The sequence below is a fragment of the Vigna angularis genome, chromosome 3 (genome assembly GCF_016808095.1).
Source record: "Vigna angularis cultivar LongXiaoDou No.4 chromosome 3, ASM1680809v1, whole genome shotgun sequence".
Lineage (NCBI taxonomy): Eukaryota > Viridiplantae > Streptophyta > Magnoliopsida > Fabales > Fabaceae > Vigna > Vigna angularis.
This window is the reverse complement of record NC_068972.1, coordinates 11,924,372-11,948,592: the sequence shown is the minus strand read 5'-3', so window position 1 is coordinate 11,948,592 and position 24,221 is coordinate 11,924,372. Positions and strand designations below refer to the sequence as shown.

General features: G+C 33.6%; 1 protein-coding gene and 1 long non-coding RNA gene across 2 annotated transcripts; one reads left to right on the top strand and one right to left on the bottom strand.

Moving 5' to 3' along the window:
- Positions 1-1,185: 1,185 nt before the first annotated feature.
- On the top strand, positions 1,186-2,452 carry LOC108320967 (phosphoenolpyruvate carboxylase kinase 2-like). The gene is made up of 2 exons (XM_052875079.1): positions 1,186-2,082; positions 2,193-2,452. Exons 1-2 carry the CDS (start codon positions 1,308-1,310, stop codon positions 2,228-2,230), a joined length of 813 nt encoding a protein of 270 aa, XP_052731039.1. The 5' UTR covers positions 1,186-1,307; the 3' UTR covers positions 2,231-2,452.
- A 16,297-nt stretch (positions 2,453-18,749) lies between these two features.
- LOC128195943 (uncharacterized) lies at positions 18,750-22,526 on the bottom strand. The gene is made up of 2 exons (XR_008247899.1): positions 20,808-22,526; positions 18,750-19,053 (listed from the first exon to the last, which is right to left on the bottom strand). It is a non-coding gene; the product is annotated as an uncharacterized LOC128195943 (long non-coding RNA).
- Between the last annotated feature and the right edge of the window lie 1,695 nt (positions 22,527-24,221).

Sequence of the window (24,221 nt, the reverse complement as noted above, 5' to 3'; positions counted from 1 at the left end):
ATCATTTCTTATTATTATTGTAACATCACTACTAACATGTATATATAGTAAAGATTGAGATAATGACAACTCTTTCTTTATTCTATGAGTGATAATGCATACAAATCTATGTTAGTCACATTCTCATAGTTTTTTATGTTTTCATTTATGTTTGATTTAATTATAGTTTTGATTAGTTCAAACAAATTTGAAAATGAGTTCTCAATATATGAAATGTCAAAATTGGACTAGAATTACTCATTTTGTGTTTTTCAGATTTGGTAAAACTATTAAAAAAAGACGTTTGAAAGTGCATTTTTAGATGTCATTTGACTCATTTAATGTCGAAATTTACCATTTCCAACATCAATTGATCGGAATTTACCATTTTTGACATTTGAAAATGTCAATTTTTGACTATATCATTTTTTCCTTTCAACATTGTTCAGCATCAATTTTTAGTATTTTGATAGTATAATTTCATCAATTTAAGTAATTATTTAACAAATATTTACCTTTAAATCAAACTAAAAATTGATTATATTTATAACAAGTTATATATATAAAATAACAAACTTAGTTTATTGTTATTTTATATATATATATATATATATATATATATATATATATATATATATATATATATATATATATATTAAGTTGAAAATAAATATATTAAATTATTAAATATGTTACATAGATTTATTTTTAGTTTATCTATTATTATTATTATTTATATATATTTTAGACTTAATTTATATTTCTTTTATTATAAATACAATATTATATATATTTATTATTAAAAAAAAATAAAAATTTAATTTATATTTTATTAAGTTAAATTTGATTAAAATTAAAATTAATTTATATTTTATTAATATAAATTTAATTTAATTAAATTTTAATTTATATTTAATTTAATTTATGTTCTATTTATAATTTTATTTAGATTTTGTTTTAAAAATTTATAAAATATTTTCTTTTAAATATCTATCATATTTACAAGTTTAAAGATATTCACATATATTTTTTAAACAAATATTTGTGATGTGTTTTTTAAAATATATTTTAAAACAAATATGAGTAAATTTACATATATTTTTAAATAAATATCTGTAACTTTTAAAATACTAATTTATATTTTGTAATCAGATATTTGTCATGACAACTAATATAGATAAATAATTTTTGTGAGAGCTCTAAACACTGTCCGTATTTTACAGAATCCATAATAAAATATCCCACTCAATCAATCAACCTTATAAAAGCCCCCTCTCCTCATCAATTTTTTCTTTGCTTCTCTCGAGCAAAGTAAAATAGCTAACAGTATGAGTGAACGACTACAGCAAGACTACCTCGTTTCGGAGGAGATCGGCCGGGGAAGATTCGGTACCGTTTACCGATGCTCGTCGGCGGACTCCGGCAAGTCCTACGCCGTTAAATCCATCGACAAGGTAGCCATAAGTGCCGGCGGAGACTCCCTGGACTCCCGATGCCTCTTTACCGAGGCCAAGATCGTTCAGCTGCTCTCCCCTCACCCTCACATCGTCACTCTTCACAGCCTCTACGAAGACGAAACGCACCTCCACATGGTTCTCGACCTCTGTTACGAACCCACGTTTCATCACCAGGTCATGCCGGAACGCGAAGCTGCTTCAGTGATGTGGCAGCTCATGAAAGGCGTGGCCCACTGCCACCGTCTCGGCGTGACCCACCGAGACATAAAGCCCGACAACATTCTTTTCGACGAGGAGAATCGGCTGAAGCTAGCCGATTTCGGCTCGGCCGAGACTTTCAAAGAGGGCGAGTCCATGAGCGGGGTGGTGGGGACACCGCATTACGTGGCGCCGGAGGTCCTCGCCGGAAGGGATTATAACGAGAAAGTTGACGTGTGGAGTTGTGGCGTGGTTTTGTATCAAATGTTGGCGGGGTTTTTGCCTTTTGGAGGTGATTCCCCTGTGGAGATTTTTGAGGCTGTTCTGCGCTCCAGTTTGAGATTCCCAACCCGGGTTTTCTCTTCTGTTTCACCTGCCGCCAAAGATCTCCTTCGTAGAATGTTGTGCAGAGAAGTTTCTAGAAGGTTCTCTGCTGAACAAGTTCTGAGTAAGATATGGCTTTCAAAGAATATGGTTTATTACAGAAATTACAGTTTAAAGGATTGCTAATTTAGGATTTAATTTTTAATTGTTGTTTTTGAAATTTTGCATGAACAGGACACGGGTGGTTTAGCATTATTGAACAGAGTAACTGATCTTTGGCTCTGTACATGTGTGGACTGTGTCTCATGACTTTTAGAAGAGCTGAGATAGATTTTTTGTATTCTCTCTTTGCTCCATTTTCCTTTTAATGTATGTTATGAAACAAGTTGCCTAATTTGGCCAAGTGAAAAGACATTGATATGTACCTATATAACTTGTATATTTCCCTTTCATCAATCAAAAGAGTGTATCATTCAATATTTCATATTGTTGAATATGTAAGGTTTAATGATTCTCATAATTTTTATTTATATTAGATTTTTTTAAACATGTCTCTTTTCTATTCTTTTTCTTGACTGGATTTTTAAAAGTGATTCATAGACATATTTCAATAACTCACACTACAACCTTTGAAAAACAAAACAAACAATAAGATCAGAAAAATCTCGCTAAAATCCTCTCTAATTTCGAACACTCTGAATGTTAAATTCGTTGCGAACCTTCTCTAACCTGGTTCTCAATCTCGTTTCGATAAACTCTAATTCCTTGATCCTTTAAATTCAATTCTTAAAAATTCTTTTTTCTTTATGTTTTTAATTAAACATATTTCACGTAACATCAATTAATGATTTCACCCTACAGTGACAGTTCAATTTAATTTTAACCAATTAATCCAGTTTAACAACAAGGATCAGTTACACTAATTTTATGCTTTCAGGAACCTAATTAAAAAAAATACTTACTTTAGAAAACAAACTATCAATTAAACCAATGTGTAAATATAACTCCCATAGTTGGAATTCTGTTGCCAGTTGTTTGTTTTCTTCTTTGTAAAGCTTGATGATATTTTGATATCTAACAAAATGATACAACTGGTTAATATTTATTATTATTATTTTTAATTATAAAAGTTTACTTCTTTTAATAATCTTTTTAAAAACAAGAAAATGATTGTTTAAATCTCAAAAGGCTTGTGGTCAACTGTTTGTGTAAATGTCATTTTGGTTTTCCAAGTAGAGTATAGTAATTAATTTTTTACATTACCCATGACTGCAACTAATTCTACTTGAATCTATTGTCAATTTTTTTGTATGATTGGTTAAGATAATCGTATCAGTTAAAGATTCCATTTAAAAAATAAATAAAACATTACACAGATAGGTTATAATAATACATAAGTTACAATAAATATAAAAATTTTAATTGAGTTTTTAATATTTATCAAAAACAGAATAAATTTATATTTTATTTTATTTTAACTAAAGGATATATATGACTCTTAAGTGCTTTTGTGAGGACCTGAAAATAGGTGGCAAGAGCTGATAGGTACTCTGGATTAATGAAGCCAGGCTCTTAAAACCCATTAAGCTTAAAAAGCAAATTTTCCAGCAGCTGGTTCATTAGCTCAGCCCTTATCTCTCTCTAGACCACTTGTTCTTCATTTTCTCCTCCTTCTCTCTACTACTCCTTCTCATTCAGCCGTTGCATGTCCGATTAGGTGGTGCCTAGATACTCCTGACGCCGAGAGCTTCAAGTATCACCGATTACTTTCTCGTTTCAGTTGGTGAGTGTTCTTCTCTTTCCCTCTGGTTTCTAGGGCTGTGAACATGCAAGTATTCTACTTTGCATGTGATTAGTGGTTCTTCCTTCACTTTCTATCTCAAATTAGGTTTTGAGAACCGTTCTTGATCACTGAATGGTGAATCGTAGGGTCCTGTTGAGTCATTTTCACAGTGCAAGGTACTGTAGAGACGCGTGTGTGAGCTGTGCTGTTCAACTTTAAGGTAAGGGGAGCTGGACATTCTTTGATTTTATTGTATGGTGTGCATGTGTGATGAAATCTGTAATATTCTGCTGTTTGGATTATATGTTAAGTTTTGAGGGTATGAAATGGTACGTATTGTTCATATGTTATGAAACTGTGTTGTGATGTTTGGAATTGATTTGGATGGGTTTGGAATGGTTATAATTGATCAATTGGAAGTGAGTGAAGTGTGAAGTCTGTATAACCTTGGTTGGATAGGAAATTTGGAGCTTATATAGTTCTTAGGTCACTTTGAGAAGAAGTGGGATAGTGAATTTGAGAGTTAAGGGTCTAGGGCTCTTGTAGTCTGTTGGGACAATATAGGGAGGTTATTTGTGACTTGTTAGAATCATCAAACTGATCAAAACAGGTGCAAAATGGTTGAATCGAATTTGGATCCCTAAGTGGTGGAAATTGGCGTTTTAGAGTTGAATTTGAGTTGTAATTACTTTAGAATGGTAGTAGGAAGGTTTTAGATCATCTAGACAAGTTTAATTAAGTATAAAATATAAATTAGAGGTGTTAGAAGTTGGGAAAAATGATTAGAAATGGTAAGGGCTGTGTGAGTTGCATAATTTACCAAAACTTACGTTCTGCAGATTATGCAGACTCGCTAAGCGAATGTTTTCGCATAGCGAGTCCTCGTATAGAGAGGTGCTCTCTGTTTGATCATTCGCACAGCGAGTTGGTGCGTTGTGCGAATGGCTAGAAAGGGTTGCTCTCTGTTTGGTGATTCGCATAGCGAATCCGGGCGCCGTGCGACTGGGGTTGCCTGAGAAAAGGCTAAATTAATTCGAATAACGAATTTGGGGCGCTATGCGAGGGTTTAGGGTGTGATAATATGTATTAAAATTTTTAGTTTAGCATAGCGCACAAACTTGGTGCGCTATGCGAATTTTAGATGTCCCTTTGTCAGGAAAATTCGCCCAGCGCATCAAGGGTGGTGCGCTATGCGAATTTTAGCTGAAAAACACTTCCCCGTCAGGGAAATTCGCTCAGCGCACCAGGGGTGATGCGCTGTGCGAATTATGTGTGGCAGATTGAGTGTTTTCGGTGTTTTTGATGTTTTGGGAGTTTCGGATGTCCGTTTTGGACGTTCTTTAGTTCGTTCTGGGGGTTTTTGACCCTTCCGGAGCCATTGGAGAGGGCCTCCAAGCTGTTTGAATCACTTAAGTATTGATAATTAAAAGTCCTAAAGAAATTTGTGTTAATAAGTGATGGTTTTGTGAAAGTATGTAATGTATGAGTTGTTTTTATGACATGGTTGATGTTGTATGATGGTGTATGGGTTTGGTATGAGACAATATAGTAAGAATGCACGTGAATGACTATGAAATTTTATGTTTGATGAATCAAAGTGGTTTATGAGGTACATTATTGATCTAAGAGGAATATCATGTGATTTAAAGTGGTCGGATTGAATATGAAATTAAGATCTCTCGGTGGGAACAGTTAGTGTATTGAATGAATGTGAGAGGCTTCCATATGGGGGGTTATCCCTAACACTCCAACGGTCTTTCATTCTCACTTAGAGAGGATTGACGCGTGTGGTGGGAGTAGTGGGAGGTCCTAGGGTAGGCGCTATCACTGAAGGTCTATTCCGCGGTAACGGACTAGCCTTGTGTATGGTCGGGTGGAACCCCTCGGCAATGGCTTTGCAAAGCAGTAGGGGCCATCACAAGTGCACAACCCGCCCCAGCTCTACATACATTTTATGTCCGGACGTGTCTAGGAGTCTTAACATGATAGGATGCTGTCTTGATGAGTTTTATGAAATAAATGCTTATGTTTATGATGACTAAGGTGTTTATGTGTGTATGGATATTCTGGGAAATGCTAGATTGATTGAAAATGAATTGTATGATTGTTTGAGACCTAGCTCACCCTTGCATTTGTATGTGTTGCATGTGTTTGCTTTCCCCCTTGCGATGATCATCCAATCCTTTGGATGTGAGCAGTAGGTGATGATGTACCTTTGGAGCAAGCTTTGGAAGTTGAGGAAGACCCAACCCCTAGTGCTTAGGATTTCTACTAGCTCTTAATTTAAATAGCTATTGAAAGACTTCTAGCCTTCATTTTATCATGATTTGTATTTTGGAGAATTATGAACTTGTACTTAAGTTTTAAAACTTCCCAACCAGACTTGGATAACTGTACTCCTTAATCCTATCTATTGTGTACTCTTAACTGCTTTCTATTATTATAATCGATGCATTCTACATATATACATTGCTATATATTTTGGATGTCACATTTATGGTATCAGAGCAGTTTGTCCTTAGGATGACCTGTGAGTTGAGGGCTTGTCTTGCCTTCTCTGTGAAGAATTGAATCTAAATGGTATGATTTACCATTTTCTCCAAGTCTATATAGTAGAGTGTGTATCTAACTAGAAGTTTTGAGAACAAAAAACGTCTTGATAAGAGTAATGAGGGTGCACACTCATGACTTTTACCAGAGATGATTTTCCTTTCTTAATTCTGAAAGTTTAAAATAAATAAATAAATAAATAATAAATAAAAAAATTAAAAAAAAATAAAATATAAGGGTGGCGATTCTAGTATCGTTGTCAATAGTAATCCTTGTCTTGTTATTGCCTTTATGATAGTGTATTGTGCTCTATAGTGATAGAGGAATGCAGATTCAAGGACAACTTGAGTTGTATACCTTTATTAGAATTGGTTTAAGCCTTTGAGACAAATTCTTACCTTGAAGATAAGGAGTTAGAAGACCAGAATCTTGGTTTCACAAGACAAGTGAAGATATTGGAATTTTGAAGTAATGTTCTTGGGTGAAGAAAAAGTTCTCAAGGATAGAGTCAAAAGATCAACTATTGTACGTTTCACAAGAAGAGTTGAGTTCAAAGGCTAGAATAAGAGGAACATTGGGTAAGCATAGGTGTAGTAAGTTTAAGAAATCAATTTGGTTCAGTACATCAGTAAGGTCAGAGGACAAAAGAAAGGAAAGTATTGGTGATCAATGGAGTAGCATTGAGTGAAATCGGTATCATGGGTCGGTGTATCATCGATGGTTGAGATCTGAATAAGAAAAGGGGTGGATGGTTTGAAGTTTAAGTTAAGAAAGGAATAGGAATTCTAAAGTGGACCAAGGGGAATAAATATCAAGAAGAGAAGTAGAAGAAGAAGAGTTTGAGAAACAGTCGTTAAGGCATAGAGTAGAGTTACGAAAGAAATAGTTGAAGGCAGAATTGCCAAGTTGAGAGAGAGCATGAGGTCTTTGAAGAAGAATGAAGTATTGTAGGATCTTAAGTTAAGTGAATAATTGGAAGGAGGTAGTAAAGTTTTCTCAGCAAGTGGACAATTTAGAGTCAAGTTTAGAATGATGTTTCAAGATCAGTGGTTCGTATAGAAGAAAGGTTTGATCATTAGCTGAGATGAGAGATTTCAAGTGTTGAAGGAAGGAGTACATCAGAATGTCAGTTCGGTAGGAAAGTATAAGGTTAGAGAATTAAGAGCATAGTGGATGAGAAAATGAGAAGAAAAGGTATTATGACATATGGCAAAGGGTGGTCACAATATAAGTTGTGAAAGAGGGTATCGCGAATGATCAGAGTTATGAAGTTGCATGTTGTAATAAAGTCAGTTTTCATCGAATGTGGTTTTATGGTGATGTTCAGTGACCGGTTGAGTTCGATCGAGATAGAAGTAGATGTTGAATAATGGGTTGCAAAAGGCAGTGAGTTGGTAAGTTCAGATAAGGTCAGAGGATTGGTGTTGTTGGTTAAGGGTATCTTGAGATTTAGAGGATTCAAGATAGGGTCTGTATTTCTGAAGATTCTGAGTGAAGAGGGAAATTCTTGAAGAAGAAGGTTTTAAGTTAATTTGGTCGAAATGAGTGCATGAAGAATTCTAAGTGATGTGGCATTTGTGGAGTTAACCTAAGTGCTTGGGTTTGAAGTCTATATGGAGTGGTTTCTTGGCAAGGACGGAAAGCGAAGGTGGTGCATTAAGTATAGTTGAACGAAAGATGGAAGCAAGTGTTATGTGAATCCAAGATGTTTGATAATTGTAAGGGAAGAAGAGATGGTGTTGTTCTTTCATAAAATTGAGGTGTGATCATAAGGGGGGTTTGATTGTTCCAATTCGATTTTGGGTGGTTATGGTCTTCAAAAGAAGCATGGTTTTGAGAAAGAGAACAAATGAGTATGTATTAGACGTGGTTCAAGTTATATATGAGAAGAGGAAGGGTTGTAGAAGTCAGATGATTCTAGTAAGGATAAGTGGAGAAGAGAAGATAGATCTTTTGGGTGTAAGGGTTTCGGTTGGTGTTCTATGACAAGTATGGGATTTTTATATCTTGGAGAAGTGGAATTCATTTTGGAGTGGGGTCTTAGGCAGCACCGGTGTCAGTAATCTCTTTATGGATAGTTCTTGTTGAAGTTGAGTAGTATAAGAGGAATGTGGAGTTTTGGTTAGAGCAGCAGTGTTTGGACTCAGTGTAATCATAGGGAGGACTACAAGGTTGAAGAATCTCAAAAGAGAAATAGAGGACAAGTTGGAACAATCTAGTATAAGTCATAACAATCAGGAGTGATTTCGGGCATGTTTGTTCTGTGGAGTAGAAGACAGTGTTGAGAAAAGGGAATGACAAGGATATCATGGAAGTTTTGAAGAAGGTTTTTCAAGGGCGATCATTTTTGGGTTACGGTTGACATAAGGAAGTGTTCTTTGAGTCAACTAGTGAACAAGGGAGTGTGAGGAATCAGAGTAGGGCAGCGGATGATGGTGAGCATGTTGTTGTCAATAATAGGTATGCATGAAGAGCTTTCATAATTTGTGGATTGGTGGTTTGTGAGGGATGAGTTCTTTGAAACAGTATTTGTGTTGTTATATGAGAATGAGTGGGAGTGTTTGGTAAACTTCAAGAGTCAGAAGTGAGTTTAGGTAAGGAAGAAATAGGTATCAAGTAGAGAAGATAAGTGAGTGACGATTTCAAGCTGCAACGTCAACCTTAAAGTGAGAATGTATCAATGGACGATGAATAGAGTAAGTGGGTCAGGGGATCAAGGAGATTATTTGAGTTATGGTTTTGAGTTATAGTGGCAATCTACAAGTAAGGAAATGTCAATTGTTAGTTTGAACAGAGGAAAGATTCAAGTTCTTGGTGTGATAAGGATTAAGTAAGAGTGGGTTGAAGAATATGAAGATTAGGGGTCTATAGTGAAGTTGTAAAGCAATTTCATTAGTATAGTTGAAATACTATAACTAGTGAGTTTCTCAAAATGGTTGAGAAAGCGCAGTTTGGACAATCCTAGTTTGAGATGTATCCTAAGTTGGCTTGATACTGATCAAGCTAGTGATCACAAGTCGAAGAGGTTACAGCTCTAAGTATGACTTCAGGCTAGTGGACCAAGAATTAAATAGAGTTCAGGTCAGTAAGATAACGTAGTGGAAATGGAGTGCTTAAATTGGTTTTGTCGTTCCAAGGAGAAGAGTTTTACTGTGGTAATGGGACAATATAGTTGGAAACTATACTACTTAAGAGTGTAAATCAGTAAAGTAATGTGATGTCTTCAGAATGGGTATGATTGAAGACGATCAAAAGCATAACAGTTGGTGGATTAATCAGAAGTGGTAGTGATAAAGTCAGTGGTATGATGGTTCTTAAAAGAAGCAAGAGGAGGTAAACGAGTACAGTCACGGGTTGATTTGAAGTCAGGACTAATAGATGTTTTAGAAGAGAATTACAAGAAGTGGCGAAGGATAGAGGAGAGGTTGGCAGTGTGGCAGATACAATGCGATTGGTTAGGTGAAAGAAAGATTCTCCACAACTGAAGTTTAAGAGTTCAGATTTGTTTTGAGGATAATGGCTAAATCAATCTACACTATTGAACACTAGAGCATTTTAACACCGAGGCATGTGATGAGAGCAGGTTGTTCCTCTATTTGTTGAGCGAATTTTCGAGGCCGAAAATTTTTTTATGTGTGGGAGAATGTGAGGACCTGAAAATAGGTGGCAAGAGCTGATAGGTACTCTGGATTAATGAAGCCAGGCTCTTAAAACCCATTAAGCTTAAAAAGCAAATTTTCCAGCAGCTGGTTCATTAGCTCAGCCCTTATCTCTCTCTAGACCACTTGTTCTTCATTTTCTCCTCCTTCTCTCTACTACTCCTTCTCATTCAGCCGTTGCATGTCCGATTAGGTGGTGCCTAGATACTCCTGACGCCGAGAGCTTCAAGTATCACCGATTACTTTCTCGTTTCAGTTGGTGAGTGTTCTTCTCTTTCCCTCTGGTTTCTAGGGCTGTGAACATGCAAGTATTCTACTTTGCATGTGATTAGTGGTTCTTCCTTCACTTTCTATCTCAAATTAGGTTTTGAGAACCGTTCTTGATCACTGAATGGTGAATCGTAGGGTCCTGTTGAGTCATTTTCACAGTGCAAGGTACTGTAGAGACGCGTGTGTGAGCTGTGTTGTTCAACTTTAAGGTAAGGGGAGCTGGACATTCTTTGATTTTATTGTATGGTGTGCATGTGTGATGAAATCTGTAATATTCTGCTGTTTGGATTATATGTTAAGTTTTGAGGGTATGAAATGGTACGTATTGTTCATATGTTATGAAACTGTGTTGTGATGTTTGGAATTGATTTGGATGGGTTTGGAATGGTTATAATTTATCAATTGGAAGTGAGTGAAGTGTGAAGTCTGTATAACCTTGGTTGGATAGGAAATTTGGAGCTTATATAGTTCTTAGGTCACTTTGAGAAGAAGTGGGATAGTGAATTTGAGAGTTAAGGGTCTAGGGCTCTTGTAGTCTGTTGGGACAATATAGGGAGGTTATTTGTGACTTGTTAGAATCATCAAACTGATCAAAACAGGTGCAAAATGGTTGAATCGAATTTGGATCCCTAAGTGGTGGAAATTGGCGTTTTAGAGTTGAATTTGAGTTGTAATTACTTTAGAATGGTAGTAGGAAGGTTTTAGATCATCTAGACAAGTTTAATTAAGTATAAAATATAAATTAGAGGTGTTAGAAGTTGGGAAAAATGATTAGAAATGGTAAGGGCTGTGTGAGTTGCATAATTTACCAAAACTTACGTTCTGCAGATTATGCAGACTCGCTAAGCGAATGTTTTCGCATAGCGAGTCCTCGTATAGAGAGGTGCTCTCTGTTTGATCATTCGCACAGCGAGTTGGTGCGTTGTGCGAATGGCTAGAAAGGGTTGCTCTCTGTTTGGTGATTCGCATAGCGAATCCGGGCGCCGTGCGACTGGGGTTGCCTGAGAAAAGGCTAAATTAATTCGAATAACGAATTTGGGGCGCTATGCGAGGGTTTAGGGTGTGATAATATGTATTAAAAATTTTAGTTTAGCATAGCGCACAAACTTGGTGCGCTATGCGAATTTTAGATGTCCCTTTGTCAGGAAAATTCGCCCAGCGCATCAAGGGTGGTGCGCTATGCGAATTTTAGCTGAAAAACACTTCCCCGTCAGGGAAATTCGCTCAGCGCACCAGGGGTGATGCGCTGTGCGAATTATGTGTGGCAGATTGAGTGTTTTCGGTGTTTTTGATGTTTTGGGAGTTTCGGATGTCCGTTTTGGACGTTCTTTAGTTCGTTCTGGGGGTTTTTGACCCTTCCGGAGCCATTGGAGAGGGCCTCCAAGCTGTTTGAATCACTTAAGTATTGATAATTAAAAGTCCTAAAGAAATTTGTGTTAATAAGTGATGGTTTTGTGAAAGTATGTAATGTATGAGTTGTTTTTATGACATGGTTGATGTTGTATGATGGTGTATGGGTTTGGTATGAGACAATATAGTAAGAATGCACGTGAATGACTATGAAATTTTATGTTTGATGAATCAAAGTGGTTTATGAGGTACATTATTGATCTAAGAGGAATATCATGTGATTTAAAGTGGTCGGATTGAATATGAAATTAAGATCTCTCGGTGGGATCAGTTAGTGTATTGAATGAATGTGAGAGGCTTCCATATGGGGGGTTATCCCTAACACTCCAACGGTCTTTCATTCTCACTTAGAGAGGATTGACGCGTGTGGTGGGAGTAGTGGGAGGTCCTAGGGTAGGCGCTATCACTGAAGGTCTATTCCGCGGTAACGGACTAGCCTTGTGTATGGTCGGGTGGAACCCCTCGGCAATGGCTTTGCAAAGCAGTAGGGGCCATCACAAGTGCACAACCCGCCCCAGCTCTACATACATTTTATGTCCGGACGTGTCTAGGAGTCTTAACATGATAGGATGCTGTCTTGATGAGTTTTATGAAATAAATGCTTATGTTTATGATGACTAAGGTGTTTATGTGTGTATGGATATTCTGGGAAATGCTAGATTGATTGAAAATGAATTGTATGATTGTTTGAGACCTAGCTCACCCTTGCATTTGTATGTGTTGCATGTGTTTGCTTTCCCCCTTGCGATGATCATCCAATCCTTTGGATGTGAGCAGTAGGTGATGATGTACCTTTGGAGCAAGCTTTGGAAGTTGAGGAAGACCCAACCCCTAGTGCTTAGGATTTCTACTAGCTCTTAATTTAAATAGCTATTGAAAGACTTCTAGCCTTCATTTTATCATGATTTGTATTTTGGAGAATTATGAACTTGTACTTAAGTTTTAAAACTTCCCAACCAGACTTGGATAACTGTACTCCTTAATCCTATCTATTGTGTACTCTTAACTGCTTTCTATTATTATAATCGATGCATTCTACATATATACATTGCTATATATTTTGGATGTCACAGCTTTGGTATGATTGTTATCTTATGATATTTAATTTATTTATAATTTTATAACTTTTTATTTTATAATTTTATAATATTATAATCTTATAATCTTATAACATCTAATCTTATAATTTTGTAATATTGTAATATTGTAATAATATCTTATTGTAGTTTAATAATTTTGTAATCTTATAATATTATCATTTTATAATATTGTAATCATGCAATCTTGTAAACTTATTATTTTATAATTTTACAATATTGTTATTCTATAATTTTACAATATTGTTATTCTATAATTTTTAATTGATGTAGTTTTAATTTTATGATTTTATAATATTACGATCTTATAAATTTATAGTCTTATAATCTTATAAATTTATAATTTTATAATATAATAATTTTATAATATAATAATTTTATGGTGTTATAATTTTATAATCTTTTAGTTTTATATATTTATAGTCATATAAATTTTTATTTTGAATTTTTTAAAAGTGAATTTGTTGAAAACTATTTTCTTTTTTCTTTTAAATTTATCGATAGAAATTCATTGGTCAATCTCATTGATAAACCTACATATTTTATTATTAATTAATTTTTTCATCAATAAATTATATAAATTTTTTATTAAATATGATGAAACATATTTATATATTACTTATATATATAAAAAAAAAGAAAGAGAAAGAGAAAAACGAAAAAAGAAACGTCAAATGCAATTCAACTATGAGCGAGACAACAATGCAATAATAAAATAAAAGATAATGATATCTTTGACAACATTTTTTTGACAACATTTTAACATCATTTACGTGTCATTCTGTGATTGGTCCATGTTGGTGTTTATGATTATTATTATTGATTGTGGAGTAATTTTGGATCAATCACAGAATGACAATGTTAAAATATTAAAAAAATGTTGTCAAATATCATTATTCTAAAATAAAGGTAGCGTGTGGGAAGAGAAAAAGAACAAAAGAAGACCAGGACCACGGTGAGTAAAAAAGAAAAAAAAATAAAAGGAATACTTGAAAAAAAAAGAAAACAATGTGATATTTATTTATAAATTTTATAGACCAATTTGTTTTATCAACATTGTTGATTTTGATTTATTAAAAAATTATAATTAGTCCTATTCAAATTTATGAACGAATATTTTACTGAATTTTTTTTGTCAATAAGAGATTGTTAACAATATTAATTTATCAACAAATTTTAGATACTAATGTATTTTTATCATTGAAAATATTAATTTTTCTTATAATATTATATTATATTTATATAATAAAACATGATATATTGTCAATTTATTTTTGATTTGGTTCGATTTTCAATCTCAAACCACTATTCCAAACACATTGTATGGTTCTGTGAAGAAAAGAGAGGGATGTTTATGTCATTTGTAAGCAAAATTATTTGTACAAATTAAAATTGCATGTAGCCTAACTGGTGAATTTGTGTTTCATTATTAAAATTGTTTTAATAACTTAAAAACGTTATTTAGTTTATATAAAAATAGTTTAGCCTTATCTTCCTTTAATTATTAAAAGATATATATATATATATATATATATATATATATATATATATATATATATATATATATATATATATATATATATATATATATATATATATGAGAAAGAATAACAGTGATAGCTTTATAAGATATATAATGGGATAATAACAGAAAAAGAAAGAAAACAAATTAAAAGTGCAATAAATGTACATAAAATAAAAAATATATGCATGTCGATATATCTGGGGTGATATCACTATTTTTATTAAGAATAATTAAATGTTATATATATTATATTTCTTCACATTTTTGTAAATAATTAAATGTTTATATGTGGTTTTGAGAAGTTGGAAAATGCACATAGATATATAAATAAAAGAATTTTAGAAATTAAACATGTAAAATATATTAAAATTTAAAAAGTATTTTAAATTATACATTAATTTATTCGTTAAAATACTTTTTTTGTTGTTGTTAAAATGATTAAATTAGGTCTTTTATGTTAAATTTTATAAATGACAATAACATCATATTTTTATTGTTAGTTTATAGTATTTTAATTTTTTCTTTTTTAATTATTTTGTTTCTTTAAATTTATCTCGTATTATATTACAATATCAATATCATGTATTAGTGTTGACATTATGTTTAGTGTTAATACCACGTACATGTATTAATGTCAAATTTCACTGTCTTTTATTTTAGCCTCTAAATTGAGCAATTTGTTCATCTTTAAAAGATAGTTCAATTCACTTTACTTATTAATAAAAATAAAAAATTACATAAATTTAGTCAAAATTGATTTAGGTAAATAAATTAAGTTAAAAGATGTAAAATATATTAATAATTTGTTTTAAATTGTATGTGAAAATTAGCTTTTCTTTTATTAGTCAATAGTAAACCATTGTCAGATCAAACAAGAAGGACATAAATAAAAGCCATAATATGGGACAGATTTGTTTCTCGTAAAACGTGTCTCATTCAGTCATTCTTAGTTCTGTGTTTTTTGTTTCTCTTTCGCGTTCTTCTTTCTCATTTGTCATTTTTTATCGTCTCGTAGCAACACACTCACATAGAGGTATCAACAATTTTATGTATGACTATTAAGTTTGTTGATAGTGTAATAAAATAAAGTTTCAATCATTTCATTTTGTTAAATCTATTGAACAAAGTATGAAATTTGTGGAAACTATTCAACTACTAGATTGAGGTGAAAAGAAGAAATTTTGTAAAATATAAAATTTCTCATTAGTTAAAAAAATAAAATAAAATTCAAGTCAATGATATCTTTGAACTAATTCCAATATGGAATGGGCAGCTTGGCTTAGATAGTCAACAAAGTGTGAGACGGATCTAAATGGATCGGGTTAACTCACATTGTCATCCCTACACATCAAATATATTGATCAAAATTTAGAAAGAAAACTTTAAATTAAGTTTTTCTTAATTTAAATTAGAAACATAAAATTAATTTCATATTTAGGTAAAATAATTTGATGTATAAATTCTAATAAAAAATATTTTAATATACATATATAAAGTTATAAGTAGACTTAATTTATAATTTAATTTCATTTTGAGAAGGATCAACACTGTTTAATTTAAAAATATAAACTCAATTAAATCAAAAAATAATTATATTCGTAACATGACATATACTTAACACTTAAAATAAATTAAAAAAATAGAAAAAAAATACCGCAAACTAACTTATGACACGTATAAAATCAACGTTAATGCTGTCTATACAAATCTAACGTGAATAACATAATTGGATTGTTTAAAAAAAATTCAGAATCTAATTAGAAAAAACGAAATCCAATTAAATATTTGCAACAATGGAAAAAAATATATTTTAACCTTAATTTATATATATAAAAGAAAATTGGGTACAAGCCCCTTTCAACTAGAGCTGTCATAATGGATCACAATTCATAGGCCAACCTGGCCCACCATGGGTTCAAATCGGATTGAGTTTGAAAAAATTGTATTTTCTTTTATGTGGATTAGATTTCAACCCGGCTCATTTAAACCCGATTCATGCGAGTTGAATCTGTGGTGAGTCGGGTTGGCCCACAAACCCACATACCTAATTTTATTTTATTAAAATTTAATTTTAATTTTATAAAAAAATATTTATTATTTTCTTTTGCTTGAAATTATTTTTTAAATTCCTTATTTTCATAATTAATTAAACACCTATGTTGGGAGTGAAATTTGGTAGTGAAATTTGTTTAGATTTGAATTATAGAAAGTTTGTAAATTTTTTTATTTAAAAAAAATTGTAATTAAGTGAGTCAGTGAACCAACCCGTTTACCTACCAACCCGTGGTGGGTCGGACCGGGTTCGAATTTTTTACACTCACTAATAAATGGGTCGGATTGGATTGACTCACTAAGTAACGAATCCGTGATAGACCAGACTGAATCAGACCGAGTGATCTGTCTTGACAACTCTATTTTCAACCTTCATCAACATTATATGTTATTTATATGCCCAAGAAGCATGGTCAATGCATAACTATAATTTTCATGCTAAATTAAACCCTCTTGTTTCATAACTACAGGAGGCACTAATGTTTAGCTTGTTTTACAATTAATCCATTACATAAAAAGAAGGTGGAAATATAAGTGTTTGTATTTCTTCATTTATAATAAAAACTACATATTGATTTTGAGGATAAATATTTTTCACAAAGTACGCATAGTTAGAAAAAACAGTAAAGTAAGCTTAATCACAATATAATATAATTAACTATATTATAAATGTATAAATATAATAGTACCACTAATAATAATAAAAATATAAAATATAAATAATAAAAATACTAAAACTTTTAAATTATGTATTGAAATCTTCTTATAAATGGAATATAAATCTCACTCTACAAACTAGTTTTGTGTGAATAAGTTAGGTTTAAAATTACTTTCTAATATTGTGAAATAATAAATAATAATAACAATGATAAAATAATAATATTAATATCACTATTAATGAAAGAGAAATAATTTAAAACTTAATTAAATTAAATTTATAAAATTTAAGCATTTCATAATATATCACTTTAAAACTTATTTTGAAAATTATTGACATAAACATTTCTATTAAAAATATTATTTTTATTTTTATTTTTTAATTTAAACAAATATAAATATATTTTTTTATTTCTGTCACTCCTTTTTTATTCCGAATCACACAAGCAAACAAACATGGCCGGTTACTTTTTGTTGGTGAGTATCGGAAAGGGACACTCACATCCGTACATATCCATATTACAAATTTATAATCTTTTTAATTATTTATATATCATTTTCAACATATTTGAATTGTCGTACTGCAACAAATCTGTTGCAAGTACGAAGTACGTCCTTCTGCAGAGAGTTGAATTAAATATCTAGTTAATTTATAATGTGATCAAGATTTTTACAGATGAAGAGTATTTATTATTAGTACTTTTATGATTAACAAATGGAGGCAACATAACTGAGATTAATAATTTTAGCCTCAGAATATATAAATTAATTATATATTGTATTACTGAATTTTTACATTTCACAAACTTTATTACTAAATTTTTAATTAATGAAACTTTCAATTTAAATTTAAAATTATATGAATTTTATATTTTTTATCAATTTACTAATGGTGTTGTATTGAGTGAAATATAAGGTGGCTTCCAGTAAATATGTTTTTTTGTTATTAAAGTGTTTCTGTATATAATTGAGTCTGTTTCAAACCCTTCCAGTTTAAACCGAAGGGTTAGTACAACACTTTGACGTTGAAGTTAGATTTTTATTGATAAATTTAATGAACAATTAAGTATCAAAACTAAATTCAATTTGTTTACCTCTCCACCCTACTTCCTTGTTTATATGTATTTTATTAAATTAACATTGGCCCCATAACGATATATCTATATCAAAATGAACTTACCCTTAAATTATCAACAAACCACTTCCGTTAACTGCTAATATGCAATTATTGTGTTAATTAATCTGTTAATGAATTATTAAATGCTTAGTTGTCCAATTTACTAGCCTAATAACATCACTGGTGGCGCTAGCCCAATAACAGTTCAACCCTCAAAACTCATTTCACCTAACTGCCTATTGACATAGGAAATAGACCAAACGATAATGAATGTAACTTGTTCAGTCACGAATATAATTCTTTCTACCGTTTGAATCACATCTTCTATACCATACATAAAGCATAATAAAAATTAAATTAAAAATACTTAATTTCATATTTTATTACTAAATTTTCATCTCCACATTTGAATTTGAAAATAATATTTTATGTTAATTTTTCGTTTGGATATTAATTTAAGAAAGTGACAATCATATGATTAGAAATTTAAGTGGAAACATTTAATTATTTTTTTTTATGAAATAAGAAAGATGTTGTCGGCTATAAAAAAATGAAGACGTTTTCTGTTCTCAAAACTTCTAGTTAGATACACACACCACAATCTAGACTTGAAAGAAATGGTACATCATACCATCTACACCCAAGTCTTCACAGAGAAGACACGGCAAACCTACAACACAAAGGTCATCCTAAGGACGAACTGCTCTGATACCATTAATGTCACATCCCGATTATATAATAACCAATATTATATAATAAAGACGTTAACATCCAAATATAGGGAACAGTCGGAGTATGAAGTGTAATTAAATATGAAATTACAGTCATTCACCAATAACAGACACTGAAAATTTAAACTTGAACATTTGAAAGGATTAAACACTACAAGTGTTCAATCAGGAAACTCTAAGAAGACTATTCTGCAACATCAACAACCTCCAGCTCTTGCTTCAAGGGAAACCTCTTCAACAACGTCTGCTCCCATCCAAATGGATGATCATCGCCAAAGAAACATACCCAAACAGCACATGATAAAAACAATGCAAGGGTGAGCTAGATATAAAAGCATGTTATACATATAGCATAGGTAATTCATATAATCATTCTTAGATTCGTATAAAAGAACAATTAGAGCCTATTCATTAAATCATAATTCCACCCACTCATACAACATGCCAAAGTCATCCAAAAATGGTAAACCAACATTACAATACTTGTTACTTTATACCCCGACTTATTACTTTATAGACCGACTCGTTACTTCATAGACAGACTCGTCCGGACTAGAATGAATTCTGTGTAGCTTCGATGTTCATGCACTCGGGTGATGTAGTAACTGGAACTCTCATCAGCTGCCACCCGAGGTTAGTCCTATCTGTCCAGATACCCTAGGACTAGGACCTCCTGCCGTTCCCACACATGATGTACCCCCTCTACGTGAGGACGAGTACTCACGGAACATCAGGATGAACAACCGGCTAAGCTTCCCACATTCATACTTTACAATTCTCAATAATAAAATTCTGAGTCTCTGTGTAGCTTCGGTGTTCGTGCACCCGGGTGATGTAGTAACTGGAACTGTCATCAGCTGCCACCCGAGGTTAGTCCTATCTGTCCAGATACCCTAGGACTAGGACCTCCTGCCGTTCCCACACATGACGTACCCCCTCTACGTGAGGACGAGTACTCACGGAACATCAGGATGAACAACCGGCTAAGCTTCCCACATTATACTTTACAAATCTCAATAGTCAAATTCTGAGTCATTCCTCCTTGGAACGCTCATTTAATCATTCATACTTTCATTTCATCTCATATATAGTTCATCATTCACTTTTGATCATATATTCATAAATTGTAACCGAAATATTTAAATAACATAACTTACTGTTACATTGAACCTTAACCCCAATTATGAATAATCAGATACTACCATATTATCCCAACAATTCCAACATATTTCATACATTCACATAATTCATGTCATAGATAATATTCCAAACATTGGTACACATAATTCAATCTAAAAGCAAAGGAACTTAAAATTCAACATATTTGTAAAATACTATTTGGACGAGTACTATTCACTGGACACTATTGGACGAACGCTCACTCAATTTAAGGACGAACGCTCACTCAATGTGTTAAGGACGAACGCTACGAACGCTTCACTATTTGGACGAACGCTCCACATTTTGGACGAACGCTCAACAATTTGGACGAACGCTCCACTATTGGACGAACGCCAACTATTTGGACGAACGCTCATATATTCGGACGAACGCTCACTCACTGTTTGGACGAACGCTCAATGCTGATCATTTTGGACGAACGCTCAGTTTGGACAAATGGACGAACGCTCACAGATGAAACAATGGACGAACGCTAAGAATTGAACTAAGGACGAACGCTCACTCACACTCGCTCAAAGGCCGAACGCTCAACACTGAATTTAAGGCCGAACGCTTGGTCGAGCCATTTGGACGAACGCTCACAAGTTGAAGTCTTGGACGAACGTTTGATCGAGCAATTTGGACGAACGTCCAATGTGGCTCTAAACGAACGAACGTCCAATTTGGATCAAATTGGATGAACGGTTCTGCAGAATTTCTGCAGAATTGCATATTTCCAGAAACATCAAATTCAACCCTTTCTTCCCAGATTTTACCCAGATTTGCATCATACAAAGCATATACAATCACTCAAACAAAAGATCTAGCTCCCCTTACCTCTTGAAGACCTCCTTGAATCATTTCTAGAGAGTTTGATCTTCTTCCAATCTTTAAGAGTTCTTCACTTCTTCTTCTCCCAGCAAACATTGCAACAACTCAACCCAGATCCATCTCAGTCTTCCTGAAGTTGGTAAAGCTCCCAGGTGATCTTCGAACGGCTGGAAACGGAAGGAAGGAAGGCTCCCTTCCTCCTGCTGCTCCCTCTCCCTCACGGCTCTCTCTCTCTCTCACGGCTCTCTCTCTCTCACGGCTCTCTCTCTCTCACTCTTCAAGCCAAAAACAAACGAAACACACTGTCCCCCATAAACTTCCTACGCTTTCTGATTCCCTTCTCTCAAAAGACACCCCCAAAATAAAAAAACTGAAAAACACACCCTCTTCCCCCAGCCGCCCCCTTTTCTTCTTTCCTTGTATCAATAATGCATCCCTCCTCCAAACAAGCACCCGTGTTTTAGGGAAATGGTGGGTGACCACCTTGTCCCACCTTCCTAATTCACGGGTCTTACATTCTCCCCAACAACAAAAATTTTCGTCCTCGAAAATTAAGCTTACCGGAACAATCCTAGGTAGGTTCTCCCATATTATCCTTACTTGTTGCACTTGAACGCCGTTTTCTGCACATCATCCGCTTTCACTAAGATTTGATGATAGCCAAACTTCAGATCAATCTTAGAGAATACTGTAGCTCCTTGTAGTGGATCCATCAAATCATTTATTCTCAGCAACGTATACTTATTCATGATCGTCTGCTAACATAACCTTACCTCTAGATTGCCACTATAACTCAAGACCACAACTCAAATAGTCTCCTTCGCCCATTGACCCACTCTTCTCATTCCAAAGCCATTAACACTTTCTCACTTTAAAGTTGACCCTGTAGCTTGCAACCAAAAGCTCACTTATCTTCCCTGCCTGACACATGATTCTTTCACACCTAAACTCACTTTTGACTCTTGAAGATTACCAAACACCCCCGACTCATGCTCATATATTAACACCAATACTGTTTCAAAGAACTCGTCCCTCACAACCACAAATCCACAATTTTGAAAGTTCTTCATGCATACCTGTTACTGACAATCACATGCTCACCATCATCCGCTGCGCTACTCTGATCTTTATACTTCCTTACTCACCAATTTACTTAAAAGAACACTTCCTTCATGACAACTGTAACCAGCAAAAGATCACCCTCGAAGAACCTGTTTCAGGACTTCTATATATCCTTACAAAACCTTGAAAACTCTTCCCTTGCATAATAGCTTTGTCATTCCATTTCCTCAACACTGTTTTCTTCTCCACAAAGCGACCATGCCCAAAATCACTCCTGATTGATAAGACTTATACTAGACTATGCCAACATGCCCTCTATTTCTCTTCTGCGATTCTTTAACCTTGTAGTTCTCCCTATGATTAAACTGAGTCCAAAATATTATTGCTCTAACTCAACCTTCATCTTCCTCTTGCACTGCACGACTTAAACAGGAACCACTCAAAAATTTCGAACACTGGTGTTGCCTAAGACTCCCCTCCAAAGTGAATTCCACTTTTCCAAGTTATAAAATCCCATACTTGTTGCAGAAAACCAATCAAAACCCTTACCTCATAACGATTTATCTTCTCTTTTTCACATATTCATTACACCCCTTTTTCTTCACTTTCTAATTTGATCCGCAATTGATATATAACTGGTGACTTTTCTTCTTGAAACACGAAGCTTCTATGGAAGACTATAAAGCACTAGAGAACTATCTTGGAATAACAAACCTCCCTTGAATCACATCTCAATCTTACGAAAGAACAACATCATCTCTTCTTCATTTGCAATTTACAGACATCTTGAATTCTCATAACACTTGCTTCCATCTTCCGCTCAACTATACTTGATGCACCACCTTCGTTCTCCTTCCCTGACAAGAAACCACTCCAAATAAACTTCAAACTTGAGCCCTTAGATTAACTCCACAAACGCCACATCACTCATAATTCTTCTTGCACTCATCCCGTCCAGATTAACTTAAAACCTGCTTCTTCAAGAATTGCCCTCTTCAACTCGGAATCGTCAAAATACAAACCCTATCTTTAATCCTCCAAACCTCAAGATACTCTTAACCAACACCACTAATCTTCTGACCTTATCTGAACTTACCAACTCACTGCCTTCTGCAATCCATCATTCAACATCCATTTCTCTCTTGATCAAACTCAGCCGAACACTGAACATCACCATAAAACCATACCCAAAGAAAATTAACTTTATCACAACATGCAACTTTATAACTCTAAACATCTCAACCAACCCAAACTTCTCTGATCATTCTCGATACCCTCTTTAGCAACTTATACTACAGCCACCCTTTATCATCTATTCTAAAATCTTTCTCCATCCACTGTGCTCTTAATTCTCTGACCTTATACTTTCTTACCAAACTGGCATTCTGGTGTAGTCCTTCCTTCAACATTTGAAATTTCTCATCTCAGCCAATGATCAAACCTTTATTCTATACGAACCACTAATCTTGAAACATTCTTCTGAACTTGACTATGCATTCTCCAATAGAAATTAATGCTTAACCACTCCATTTGGTTATTCAACTCACAGTCCTATAATACTCCAATTCTCCTTACACACTTTATGTTCCCTCAACTTGGAGATCCGGCTTCTATTACACCCTCCTTAAATCCGTTCTATGCTTTACACATTGTTCCTCAAACCCTTCTTCTTCTATTTCCTATCAAAATAACGATTTCTCGTGGTCCACTTATTTCTTTCTTAACTTAAGCTTCAAACCATCTATCACTTCTCTTATTCAGATTCCAACCATCACTGATATATTGGTCCATGTTACAAATCTCATCCAATGCTACTCCGTCGCTCACCAATACTTCCCTTTCTTCTAACCTCTGACGTTACTGATACACTGGACTAAACTGATCTCTCAAACTTTGTCACACCCATGCTTACCCAAAGCTCATCTTATTCTAACCTTCAAACCCAACTCTTCTTGTGGAATACACGGTATCTGACCATCTGACTTTGTTTTCTTGAAATTTTCTTCATCCATAACATTACTTCTAAACTCCAATATCTTACCTCGACCTCCGAAGCTTAACTTTTAGTCTTCAATCTCCTATCTTCAAGGCAAGAATTTGTCTCAAAGGCTTAACCCAATTCCAATAAAGGTATACAACTCAAGTTATCCTCGAATATGCATTCCAATACTACTATAGAGCATATTATACTACCACAAAAGCAACAGCAAGACAGGAATTTCTAAGGGAAACAACACTGAAACTCTAACTCTTTCTTACCTCAAACCTTCAGAATTAAGAAAGGAAAATCATCTACGGTAAAAGTCATGAGTGTGCACCCTCATCACTCCTATCAAGACGTTTTCTGTTATCAAAACT